Below are 14315 nucleotides of genomic sequence, written 5' to 3'. Positions count from 1 at the left end.
TTTCAAATTACTCCCCACCCCAAGCTTTTGCCTGACAGAAAGGCTAACAAATAGCAGAACTGATTGATTCCAGCTTCACCTCCTTTCCCTGCTCCTGGTTGTGTTTGGTGAAGCAGTAAAGTGGGTGAAAGGAAGGTGGGGCAAGAAAGAGAAACAGAAGCAATGAAGAGGCCTGATAATCCACAAACTGGATTATTAACAGTAGAATAATTGAAAGCTGAGGAAGAAAGAAAGAAGATGCAATTCAATTAGTGAAAAGAAATTGTTCTGAATGGAACTGCTCAGGCTAGAATCCCAGGGCTTGGAGAAACTCATGTTAAACTGTTGCTGTTCAGCCACAGTTGGCTCCTGTGGAATTCATTTGTTTGCCAATGTATCTATTTCCTACTGAAGAACAGCACCAAAAACAAGGCACAAAGTGGGTGAGAGGACTGATATTGTGGCATTGTGTGATGACTGATATTAAATTCAAAGGCTACATGAATTCTGGAGATGACAGAAAGAAGCATGATTATTTGGGACGAATAAAGCACTAACAATTAGCCCTCAAATAGTAGTTGATACATAGACTGGCAATATGACCAGAGATGAGCCAGTGATAATTATAGCCTATAAAGCTCTCTCTGAAGGGAGCAAGAGGAGAGAAAGCCCAAGAAATCTATAGTGTAGACCTTGGAAGTAAATGGCTGTGATAAATGTGGGCCCTGTAGCATTCAAACTGGGTCAGGCCAGGTGCCCAGATTCCAAAGTTCATAGCACTCTGTCCTGAGATGCCAAAGAAGGCCATGAAGATCCAGGGCTCTGATCCTCACTGATAAAGGAGGACCTAAAACCTCCTTTTGATAGCGTGTACATTAGTGTAGACATACTACGTGGAGATAGAAGTCAGCATAGGAACCCAAGAGACCCAAATTAAGATTAAGCAGTATGGACTATCTCAATCAAAAAGAGAGTAGGAGGTGGAACATGGCCTTGGCACAAATCTCCAATTCAAAAACTAAGATTAGAGAAAAGAGTAGACAGAAAATGACACAGACTCCTATGAAAGTATTTTTTATCCGGAGATACCCCCCCCAAGTCCATACTCTAAGAAGAGAGTAGATCCATAAATTTGGCAAGCAGTGATTTAAAGGGAAAATGCCATTTTTTTTTACAATGACCACATGAATACGTAGAAGAAATGAAGCAAGAGATGAAAGCTCTCGGGAGGAAAGAATTATAATAATAAATAGCTTAAAAGAGAAAGTAGTAAACCATACACACATAAAGGATTTCCTGAAAAGTATAATACACCAAACAGTAATCAGTAACTCCATGAAGCAGCAAGAAGTAGTAGAGCAAAATCAAGAGATTTTTACAATAATGAGAAAATTTTAAATTTCTTACAGAAAAAAAAGCTGACCTATGGGGAGAAAAAAGGTCAAGGAGAGATAATTTAAGAATCATTGGATTACCTAAATCATGATCAAAAAAAGAAAGCATGGACACTATATTTCGAGAAATCATATATTAAAACTTCTTAGGTTACCAAGTGACAAAGAAATGATCCACTCAATGTAAAGAGAAGACATGGAGTTTTTGACATGGATATTATATGCATTTGTTTTGATAAACCATGCTTATCTGTTGAAGCATTGTTTTCTTTTGTTTTGTCTTGTTTTTAATTGATAAGGGGAGTAAAGGAGAAAGGGATCTATTATTGGTGATGCCAAAGAGAAAAGAAAAAAAAGAGGACCATTGAAGTATTTTTAAAAATGCACAGAGGAGAAGAGGAAATTCAGAGGGAGGCATAGATAACCAAGAAAGTTTTGAATGTAAGGTATTGAAGTTAATATGTATATATATATATATGTATATATTAGAAAAGCAAATAGTATAAAATATAAATTAATATTTTAATATAAAATCCCCTTTTTGTTCTATGTTGTGTATTGAAATGCTCAAATTTTGGGGGAGGGGGCATTAAATACAGAATACAAAGCTACAAATAGGAAACTAAGACTATTTTAGGAAATTGCCAACTCAGGGTCTTGCACATTATAGGCAATCAAGTTATTTGTGAATTAACTAATTAAAATAACTCTACAAACTAAACAAGGTATCTAGGTGACACAGTGAATAGAGTGCTGGGCCTGGAGTCAGGAAGATACCTTTTCGAGTTCAAATCTGGCCTTGGACACTGACTAACTGTGTGACTCTAGACAAGTCACTAAACCCTGTTTGCCTCAGTTCCTTATCTGTAAAATGAGCTGGAGAAAGAAATGGCAAACCACTCCAACATCTCTACCAAGAAAACCCTAAATAGGGTCACGAAGGGTTGGATGTGACTGAAACAACTGAACAACAGCAATAGCAACAACAAAACAAAGTAAAGAAGGGTAGAGGTGTCTAGATTTTAGAATATGAGCTAATAAAATATTGTTTTAGATAATAATACCGATAGACGCTGAGCAGGTTGAATGGTCAGATGCAAAGAGTAATCATTAATGGTTCAATTTCAACTTGGCAGGGAGTCTTCAGTGGAATACCATTCAGATTGGACCTGTGCTATTTAATATATTTATCAATTCCTTGAATAAAGGCAAAGCCTCATCAAATTTGCAGATGACAAAAATAAAAATGAGAGGGATAGCTAACCCACTGGTTGGCAAAGTCAGGATTCAAAAAAATCTTGCCAGACAAGAACATTGGACTTAATCTAATAAGATTAAATTTAATAGGGATAAATGCAAAGTTTTACACTTGGGTTAAAAAATCAATTGCAGAAGTAAAAATGAGTGGAGGACATAGTTGGACAGAAGTTTGACTGAAAATGTTGAGGAGCTTGAGTGGACTACTACATTAATGTGACTTAGCAATATAATACAGTATCCAAAAAAGTGCATGACATCTTGATCTGCATTCAGAAAGGCATAGTGTCTGGAGACTCCAGCAAGCCAGAAAGGTGACATACATTGAGTTCATTTCAAGTAAGGAAATGGGAATGGTTAGCCAGGAAAAGAAAAGATTTGGGAGATGTGATAACTGTGTTCAAATATTTGAAGAAATGTCAAATGGAAGAAAAATATCCCAGAGCGTATAACTGGGAGCAGTGAAGGGAATACATTTAAGTTGGATGTCAGGAAAAACTTCCTTAGAATCGGATCTGTCTAAAAGTAGAATGAGCTGCCTAGTCTCCTGAGACAGTGGATTGTCCCTCACTGAAGTTCTTCAAGAAGAGACTGAACGACTATTTGGCAAGTTTTTGATAATGGAGATTCCTTTTGGCTATGGTTTGGAGTAGATGGTTGTAGAGGGACCTTCCAACTCTCAAATTCCATAATTCTGTGATTCATTTTCTGAGTCCCTACTATGTACCAGGCACATAGTGCCAGTCTGGCACAAGGGACTCAGTGTCAAAAATGAAGCGGTCCTTGCTCGAAAGTTTATATTCTAAGAAAGAACATGTCAAAATACAAGTAAATGCAAAATGGATACAAAGTAATGGGAGGAGAGCAGCATTAGCAGCTGAGGAAATCAGGAGATGCTTCAGAAAGGACATAGTTGTTGAGCTAACCTTTGAAGGAAGTTAGGGATTCTAAGAAGCATATGTGAGGAGAGAAGCCATTTCCAAGAATTGGGGAGTGCAAAAACAACCAGACAGGATGTGGAATGTTGCACAGGGGGAAGCACAATCAGCCTAGTTTGACTGAAATGCCATATACCTGAATTGGAATAATATGTAATAAGCCTGAGAAGAGAGACAGAAATGTAGAGAGGTAGAATACTGCATTAATTGTCAGATGTGGGTACCAGATCAATGTTTTTGTTGGTTTTCTTCTTCACAAGAGGTCAACATGAACAGACAATGAAATGAGTATGATGAGAACAGAAAAGGGATCAAAAAGTTGTATTTTAGAAAAAAGAGAAGGGGAGAAAGGGAGGGAAGAATAAAGGAAAGGAGGAAGGAAGGGAGGAAGGAAAGATGGAAGGAAGGAAGAAGGGAGGGAATGAAGGGGAAAAGCTATGGCCACATCAAAATGGACTTCAAATGGCAAAAGAGGAGTGTATGTTATACTAGAGGTAATAGAGAACATCTTTTATTAGAACTGGATGTTGTCAAGTGGGAATAAAAATGAAAAGAGTTTCGTGAACTTGTAAGAGCTACCGTGATTGTTAAAGCTCAAAATCTTTTGAGTCTTTCAAAAAAAAATGCAAAGTACGATATGGAGGTTGGATGATGAACAAACAAGAGATAAAGCTCCCTAAAGTGGAGAGAACAGATACTAACAAATGACAAAAAGAAAAGGAAACTGTTCATTTTCTACTTTGCTTACATTTCCTCTATTGGGGAGATTAATCTTTGGAATGAAGAGAATAGGACAAAATTGGTGGAGATGTTAAATCCCAAGATAAGCAAGAATATTATGAGCTCACTTGGAATATTGAAAGATTTTGCAGATGTGATTGCTCAATTCCTGGGCGTTGCCTTTGAGAAACTCTCATAAAGCAGAAAAACCAATACAGACACAGATAAACCAACATCTTCCCTTTTTCAAAGGAATAGAGCCAAAACTCTGGATGAGGGGTGGGGCCTCTAGGTCCTCAAGTACAGTCCTTTGACTGAATCAAATCCCTTTGACTGTGGCTTTGAGGCCTCAGGTTCCTGATTTAGTTAGTTTAGTTAGTTTAGTTAGTTTAAACCATAGACTACTGAGCTGAACATCAAGATCAACAATGGATGCAGTTCTAGAATGAATTATTAAATATGTGGTTTGAGAGAACTTAGGGAAACCATGATAAATATGGATCAACATGGGCTTATTACAAGTAATGCTAGAATAACCACAGTTCCTTTTTGACCAGACTGCTATCCATTTTGCATCTGCAGGTCTGATTGGTTTGAAGTCCAAATCAAAAGATCTCCCTAGGCAAGATACCCCTTACCCCCAACCTCTTTTCCAGCTTCCTTTTGTGTGTTGTCTTCTCCCATTAAATTGTAAGCTCCTTGAGGGCAGGGACTATCTTTCTTTTTCTTATTTGTATCCCTGAACTCAAGAGAATGTTTGGAACATAGTAGGTGCTTAATAAATGCTTATTGAATTAAATGTTTATTGACCGGTAGTTTGGAGAAATGCTATAGGCTTAGTATCCTAAATTTCAGCAAGTCATTTGACAAAGCTTCTCAAAGTATGCTTGTGGGATAGGAATAGAGACTGTACTTATGATTTCATTTATCTAGGGAACTCCCAAAAGAGGAAACTCTCTCCACCAATGCAGGTAGAAACGGAGGCCAGTAAACCATAGGCAAGTATCTCTGGGCACAAATTGACTTACCAAACCACACATTAACATTATCTATGTTTTATAATATTTTGATTTATTTTGTTATATATTTCTACATTACATTTTAATCTGGTTCAGGCTGCACTGGAGAGGGCCCAAGGATGTAGTATATGACACCCCTGCCCTAGAGCATTCAAAAATTAAGTGACTTGCCCAGGTCACACAGCCGGATGAAAGAACTGAATTCAGGTCTTCCTGGCCTCAAGGACAGTCCGATAGCACAACAATGAGTCTTATGGGCAAAATACGGAAAGATTTAATTGAATTCAACAAGCAGTTATTGAACTGAAATGAGACACGAGGGCCGATTATAGTTATATAGTTTTGCAATTCATTGAATGACAAGACCTATGAGTATGGGTTAATGGAATGATGTCAAGCTTCATGAAAGGATAGATTCTGTCTTTATTACCTTTTTATCCTCACTATGTCTAGTACTGAGCTTTGCACACATTAGGTGCTTAACAAATGTATAAAATCAGATTAATATAAACATTAATGGCAGACAAAGATATATGTTGAAGAGAGAAAAGGGAGAATTCCCCTCTTCCTTTCCTTATTAACAGTTAGGGTATTTGGGGCTGTAGGTATTGAAGAAAAGTACATAATAATTTTCAGATCTCATTTTCATTTATTTATTTATTTCTCAAACAAGAGCTAGGTGACCATCTCCTTCCTTCTCTCCCTGTGCCACTTTCTAGACATAAGCCAAACGTCAGAGCCTGTAATGTTAATGGAATAGGAAGATCTTCCCCATCCACTAATAGGCCTATGTGACCTGCTTTGAGCTCTGGCCCAGCTCACAGCTGTGGTACATCCTAAGTCACAGAGCCCATTGGGGGAGGAACTTGCTTAAAGGGGAAGCTTGCTTGTAGGAAGGCTTTCACACCTTTTTGTACTAAGCATTAGCTTAATTAATTAGCTCCTAATTAAGGCACTGAGTCACCAGGGTTATGATGCCTTCTGACTCTGAGAAGTGTATATATATTCTGAGTTGGTATTTTGCTTTGGAGGTTTGCTTATGAAAAGGATCTTGTGATATCCTGATCGAGATGCTGAGTAGCCGTATGTTCGGAGCTCCCTGACTGCTCAGATGTAAAGGCTCTCTTGATCCAGTGATGTATGTAAATTGTATAGCAATATTGCTTCAGGCAGTCAGAGCTCTGTCTGTTGGTCCTTGTAATTTCTAATTTCTCTGTTTGTATTTTCTCTGATGTTCAGAGTGCTGACTTTTCCCCTGAAGTAGTGAATGTCATTAAAGAAGATTTTTAACACCTTTTTGAGCAGTCTTTCCTAGAAAAGCAGATCAAAGAACCTGTGCTAGCAAGCCATCCTGGGTATGTTAGGGTGCTTGCTGCTACAGAGCCACATAAAGATAAGGGCCTTTTGTTTTAGGAAATTCTCAGAATGTCATATCTTTCTCTTACCCCTTTCCTTGGTAGAACAAAATTAAGTTTTTTCCTCCTCTCCATGGTGTAAAGTCGATGCAGGTTTTTAAACGGTACCGCTCAAGTGCTCTCAGGATAATTCCTTTAGCATTCATTTCTGAAGAAAAAGAAGAGATAAAAACAGTGCCTGTTAACCCCCAATAGGATCCTGGATTAAAAGCTGGACTTTCCCTCCTGAGCTAAAATCTCTCTCTCAAAGGCCACCAATGGCCAAATCCAAAGGTCCTTTGTCAGGTCTCATCTTTCTTGGACTTTCTGAAATCTTTGACACCATAAATGGTTCTCCCCTTCTTCACACTTCCTCTTCCCTTGGCTTCAGAGATACCTTGTCCTCCTAGTTCTCCTACCTCTTTAACCTCTTCTCCATTTTCTTTGCTTGCTCCTTACCCTCATAGTAATCCTTTAACATGGGTTTTCTTCAAAGCTCTGTCCTCAGGCTTCTTTTCTTTCTCTCCTTTGGCAGACTAATTCAATTCCATGGCTTCAACTTCTGCTTCTATGCCAATAAGTCTTAAACAACCTCATGATCATGAAAACTAGCATATAGTGCTTACTATGTGCCAGTCACCATGTTAAGCATTTTCAGTATTATCTCATTGGATCCCTAACTTGCAATTGAGGAAACAGATGCAAACAGAGGTTAAGTGACTTGCCCAAAGTCACACAGCTTGTGTCTAAGGCCAGATTTGGGCTCAGATCTTCTTTACTCCAGGACCACCTCTCTATCCACAGAGCCATCGAACAGTCCTAACTCCAATTAGAAATTGCAAAGACCAATAGACAGGGCTCTGATTGCATGAATGAAAGCAATATTGCTATACATTTTACATACACCACTGGATTGAGAGAACCTTTATATCTGAACAGTTGGGAAGCTCTGAACATTCAGCTACTCAGAATCCCAACCAGGGATTCACAAGGTCCTTCTCATAAGCCAACCCCCAAAGCAAAACAGCAACTCAGAGTATATATACACTTCTCAGAGTCAGAAGGCATCACAACCCTGGTGACTCAATGCCTAATTAGCTTAGTACAAAAAGGTGTGAAAGCCTTCCTACAAACAGCCTAAACTCCAATTCTTAGCTAAAGACTCACATCTCTGTCTATAGAACCACTTTACTTGAATGTTTCAGCTGTACCTCCAACTCAACATGTTCAAAAATGGGCTTGTCATTTTTCTCTCTAAACCTGCTCCTCCTTCTTACATTGGTTTTCTGTCTTTTAGGGGCACTACCATTCACCCTTCAGTCCATTTTGTAACCCGGAGGTTGTCCTTGACTCTTCCTACTCTTCCACCTCTCATCCTAATCACTCTGAAAGCCAATGGTCAATAGTGTCTAGACAGCTGGCCTTGGAATCTGAAACACCTGAGTTCAAATTCACCTTTGACATGGACTTGCCGAGAGACCCTGAGTAAGTCACATAGACTGTTAGTGGTCTAGTCAACTCTGTAAGGCTATAAATTGCAAAGAAAGTGCCAACAGGCATCAACAGAAGGAGCTTCATGTCCTGGAAGTTCTCTATACTAATGAAATCATAGATCCATTCTCATCTCTATCCCTATGCTATCAATTCTACTTCCAAAATAAGTCTCAGATCTTTCCTCTACTCTTTTGCCACTATTACTTTTCTAGAAAGGAAAGAAACAAGCATTAATAGGTGCCTAAAATATGCCAGACAGTATACTAAGTACTTTGCAAATACCTCATTTGATTATCACAGAAACCCTGGGAAGGAGGTACTATTATTATCATCCCTATTTTAAAGGTGAGAAAACTGAGGTAGGGAGTGGTTAAATGACTTTTCCAGGGTCTCACAGCTAGTATATATCTGAGGTTAAAGGAAAATTCAGATCTTCCTGAGTCCAGGCTGGGCACTTTATGGGCGGCTGTGAAGACTGATTAACATGCATCTACACCATGGCATTAGCTTTCTAACAGTTCTTGTACTTTTCACTTGCTGCTCTCTCCTATCCATCCTTCCTTCAGATCAGTATCTCAGTTTCCTTATAGATGCTGTCATTCCTTTGCTCTCATTTCTCTGCTTTGGGCTAGCAGGGGTGGAGAACCTGTAGCCTTGAGGTTTATAAACAAAATAAATAGTTATATAAATGTGAGTTATTGTTGTAATAGCCCTCTGGTTGGTCTCCCTGCCTCATCTCTCCCTATACCAGCCCATTCTCACATAGCTGCCCAAGTGATCTTCCTGAGCCCAGATCTGACAGGTTACCTCCCTACTCAGTAAACTCTATTGGCTCCCTTCACAACCTTGTTTTTCTTACCTTTCTGGTCTTCTCATACTTCATTTCTCTCTACATTCTCTAAGATTCAATTACACTGGCCATTTTGCTGTTCCACATAATTAACATTTTTCTTCTTCCCCCCCCCCTCTCTCTCCCCTGCCCCAAAACTGGGCCAAGAGGTCTCTCCTTGTTCATCCCCATCTTCTGACTTCCCTGGCATCCTTAAAGATGTAAGTTTCAAATTCTGCCTTTGCAAGAGGCCTTTCCCTATTCTACACTCTCCAAACACACTAATGACTACCACCCCTTCCCTCTCAGATTACTTTCCATCATTCTCTATTTATACTGTATGTATCTTATAGGTAAATTTATTTTGGATGTTGTGTGTCCTCCCAATTAAAATGTGGGCTCCTTAGGGGTTGGCACCATGTTTTTGTTTTTCTTTGTATCAGAGCTTAGCACAGTGCCTGCCCCTCTTAATTCTAGTGCCTACCCTCTACTAATTTTTTTTCAAATTTATCTTGTATAAATCTTGTATATATACTTCTAACCCTAAATTCTAACCGTAATCCTAAATCAGTAGGTGCTTGATAAGTGTTTACTGACTGGTATATAGGGAGTGCTTAATCGATAATTATTGACAATTAATAAATTTTTCTTCCCAGTTGCTTCACTGTATAAAATATGTGATATATAGGTATTCTTTTAATAAATTTTATAACTATATATATATTATATATTTATATAAATATATATTATATATAATAGTTATATATTATATTTTATAATTACATATATTATATATAACTTTTATAAATTAAAAGATATTGAATTTTGAGTGATTGTAAAGACCTACTATAACCCTAGAGAATAGGTGACCAAAGGCATTTCTCTCCTTCTTGTAGAGTGGTTGGAGTATGGCAGCGAGAATGTTGCATGTATTGTTAGACAAGGTCTATGTATTGATTGGGTATGGGAATATAATTTAATTCATTAAGATTACATATGGTTAAAGATGTTGTGAGTACTGCTATAATTGCATATTATATTTATTTTACAGAATTCTAGTAAGTTCAGTTTGCCTCAGTTTCCTCATCTACAAAAATAGAGGTGATAATAGAACCTGTCTCCCAGGGTTGTTATGAGAATAAAATGAAAATACTATTTGTAAAATGCTTGGCAAACCTTAGAGCACTATATCAATTCTAAAATGAAGAAGAATCAAAGTCACTGATCTGAATGACTAAAGACATGCTGAGAAAGAGAATAGCTAAATACTATAGGCTCCCAAAGTTCAATTCTCACCTCCAAACTAAGAAAAGGCCAAGTCAAATGTCTCTTCATGGCATGGAAGTGACCTTGAGTTTTCAAAAGATGGAACAATGGAACACAAGTCTTAGCATGTCCTAGCAAGATGGAAAAGTTTTTAATACAGACTTGGAAAGAAAATATGTTTGCCCATGGGCAAGACTAGCTGATTAGAGAGGGGCTCATAACCAACAGGCTGGTAACTGGACATGCTACCTCATAAAAAATGAAGAATACAAAAAGACTCTGTCCTGTGCCAACACTTCTCCTTCTCCACTGATGGCAATACAAAGGCAGAAAAGAAGGCAAAGAAGCTTTTAGGTGATGTGCAGACAGTTTATCTGTTGATAGTCTAAATGGGAGACTTTGTCTAATAATCAGTGAGTTGATAGACAACTACAGGACCTGAATATCTCTGTGAATTAAACTAGAAGATATAAAGAAGTCACAAATAAATAGAAGGGCTGGTTACAGATTCTCCTTAAAGAGTCTAGTTAGCAACAGTGATCTCTTTGTTTAGCAGAAAGACTTGGTAACTAAGAGTAACACCATTCTAGAGTATTTACAAAACCTTATGGAGCCAAATAGCATATAATTAAAAGCACAGTGAAAAGCAGAGCAAGTGGAAAGAAGCCCAAAAAAAGTTTGGCATGAGACTCAACTAAATACCAAGATGAACTAGGAAGAAGGACAACAAAAAGATGTGACATGGTACAAATTTGACAATATTTCTATAGTACTGCACTGTCATCATCAATGATGGTGGAACCACCACATTTGGTCCCTAACATCTCAGTACCCAATGCAGTATATGAGGAATAGTACTTAAGAAAATGAAATCACAAAGAGTTGCTGGACCAGACTAAATATATACAGAAGATATTCATGCTGAGGACAATACAATTTTGGAAGCACTGAAGGTCTGATTTTCAATATATCTCAGACGAGAGAGAATACAAAAAGAAAAAAAAATTGACAGTATTATTCCTCCCCCCAAAAGCAACCAAGAAGATATTGGGAAGTGCTAATACACATGTTTACTTCCTCATTTCTGTAAAATCTTTATGAAAATATGCTATTATCCTTGATGGTATCTTTGTTGGAAATAGGAAATGGGAACAGGCAATCTTTAACAGATTATTTCCTATGGCAGACCACACCTCCACAGTCTTAAAATAGTTGGAAAGGTATAGAGATTACAAAATCTTGTTTTATTTTTTGGTAAAAAAAAAAAAACTGCCCTAGCAACACTTGGTAAAGCAAAACACAATCTAAATCTCTCTCTTCTAATGAAATATATCCCATTCAAATATTAAGATAATATAAACTTCTGTGATGGCTGCTATGAGATCCATGGCTATTCCAAAAAGATCAGTTACCAAATCTACACTAGAAAATCCAAGTGAGAAAAATCCTATATATTGTTCAGATTATGACATGGAATTGGATAGGCAGTGCACTAAAAAATAATGACAATGAGTTGAGTTTAGAACTGAAGAGGAGAAAGATAACAGACTAGATTGGATTTGGGAGATCATATGATATTTTCAAGTATCCTAAGCTTTATCTTGACACTAAAATTAGCATTTCAGTGCCACATTTTTTTTGCATCATCCCAGGGATGCTATTCGACTGCTAATCATGGAATATTGTGGTCTTCCACATATCAATATTGTGGGTGACCCAGACTTCAAAGGAGAGATGAAAAGTGTGTGTATGTGGGCTGCAAAATATTACTAAGAAATGACTTACAGACAAGACTTTGCTTTAATATATTTTATCCAGAAGGAAAAGGAGGGGGATTGGTCAGGTATCAAAAGGAAGAGATAATAGATCAACAACCCAAGAGTTACGTTTGCATCTATACAATGTTAAGAGATCTAGAGGTAACTATTCACAGGATGGGAAGGTGTAGATAGCTTAGTACTCTCATCAGTGAGCTCATAGTATCCAAACTGTGATTTTCCATCAATAACAGTATAATAGTACCATCCCTGGATTGATTGAGCCTCAACAGAAATTCCTCAAAAAGTGTTAATTTCTCCAATTTCCACTTTTATGATGTACATAAATACACATACATTCAAAAACAAATGTTTTTTTTAAAATAGAACATCCTATCCTTAAAAAACTAGTATCTTAATTCAGTCTGGGACAGATTTATTATTAACAACAATAATTTGTTAAATACCTACAATTTGCAGCATACTCTTTTGAGACTTTAGGAGATATAAAATTTGGATAAGCCATGGTCTTTACCTTCATGAAGCTTGCAGCCCTACAGAGGGCTATGACATTGTAACAACAATGTTGCTAGGAGCTGTTGTGGGGATGAAAGACCAACAACAAAAGCACACAGGAGGGCTGCTAGCACAGATTCTTTGATCTGCTTTTCTAAGGAAAGCAACTTAAAGGGGTTAACAATCTTACTTTAATTAAACATACATATACCATTCACTTAGTTCAGGGGGAAAAGCCAGCACCCTGAACTTCAGAGCAAATACAAACAGAAATTACAAACAGATCAACAGACAGGCTTCTAGCTGTCTGACTAAAGCTACACATACACAGTTACCAGAGAGAGAAGCACCAACATTTGGATTTTCAAAGCGGCAGGGGGGGGGGGGCTCCTTAATGGGTACCCAGAGTCTCCACACTAACACTCTTTCAATGAGTGATCCCCAAGCAAAATGCTAACTTCAGAGTGTGTATACCCTTTTTCAGGGCCTGAGGGCTTCACACCTCTCGTGATCTAATCAGCAAAAGAGTATGGGCCTTCCTACAAACAAAGGCAAGCCTCAATCAAAGGCGTTTGATTTCCTTAGTGCTGAGAAGCACTCCAAAAGCAAAAACAGTAAAAAGTCCTACTTTGCTTGCCCTTACAGAGATATGAAGTTACTTCAAAACTTTGAATACTTCCATGTTCTGTTATTTTGTCCATAAGGTCATATCCTCTACAGACTTGGGTTACAACCCTTAGTAGCCTAGTTAGTGGTCTTCTGTGGCTTTTGAGTTCATCAATTTGCAGGTAATCTGATAAAAGAGACTCTCCAAACTTAGCCATGCTGGTCTTTACATGACAGAGAGTCTGCTATAATTCTCAAATAGGAAAGATTTCCACCCTGATAGGATCAGTCACTGCTTCTGTGGCACTAATATAAACTTTGAGAATTCTATCACAAGTAGGAATCAGAAGAATGCTTTACTGAAGGGGCAAATGTGAAGTAGTTTAAAAGAATATAAGTGGGGTACAAACAAATGTCTCTGTGAACATCCACCCATTTCATATGATCTAAGGCTAGAAGGTATTGAACGATCATGTACTCTAATCCACCTATTTGACAGATGAGGAACTGAGGACCAGAAAGGTTAAGTGACTGACCATTTATTTGACTGCTAAGTGGCAGAGTGGATAGAATGCTGGACCTGGAGAGAGAAAGACCTGAGTTCAAATTCAGCCTTACGTACTGACTGGTTGTGTAACCCTGATTACTTTAATAGTTTAGATTAGCTCTGCCTCAGTTTCCTCATCTGTAAAAGGGGGATTATAATAGAAACTACATCCCAGGGTCACTGTGAGGATCAAATGAGAAAATATAAATCAGCTTGAAAACTGTAAAATGTGACTAACTACTACAATTTTATTGCTCAAGTTCACACAAGCCGTAAATGGCAGAGTCAGGATTTGAACTCAAGTCCTTGGACTCCATGTGAGTTCAGTGCTCTTTCTACTGCTGATTCCCTAGGTCCAAAGGAAGGAGAAGAAAATTATTACAAGCTGCTCCAATTTCAGAAAGTTCCATCAGTAACACTAAACAGATGAGGTGCCAATACACTCTTCTGGTAGTTGTTTTAAAAGAGTAATAAAAATATTTTTAAAATTATAAATAGCAATATATTTGTGTGTGGGCTTTTGGGTATTTGTAACCTTTGGGTATTTGTAACCAATGTACCTGAACAATCAACTCAGTCTTTCATTTTACTAACTCTAG

At 37.8% G+C, this 14315-nt stretch overlaps 1 protein-coding gene across 1 annotated transcript in view; it reads right to left on the bottom strand.

The window, feature by feature from the left end:
* LOC118836624 (meprin A subunit beta-like) overlaps positions 1 to 14315 on the bottom strand; it is a 42062-nt gene that overhangs the window by 26620 nt on the left and 1127 nt on the right. Inside the window, exon 3 of the mRNA XM_036743867.1 lies at positions 6753 to 6870. Coding sequence (XP_036599762.1) covers positions 6753 to 6870 — 118 coding nt within the window. The remainder of the gene's footprint in view (positions 1 to 6752; positions 6871 to 14315) is intronic.

Source organism: Trichosurus vulpecula, chromosome 1, assembly GCF_011100635.1.
Source record: "Trichosurus vulpecula isolate mTriVul1 chromosome 1, mTriVul1.pri, whole genome shotgun sequence".
Classification (NCBI taxonomy): Eukaryota; Metazoa; Chordata; class Mammalia; order Diprotodontia; family Phalangeridae; genus Trichosurus; species Trichosurus vulpecula.
The sequence above is the reverse complement of the archived record's forward strand: the minus strand, read 5'-3'. Positions and strand labels throughout refer to the sequence as shown.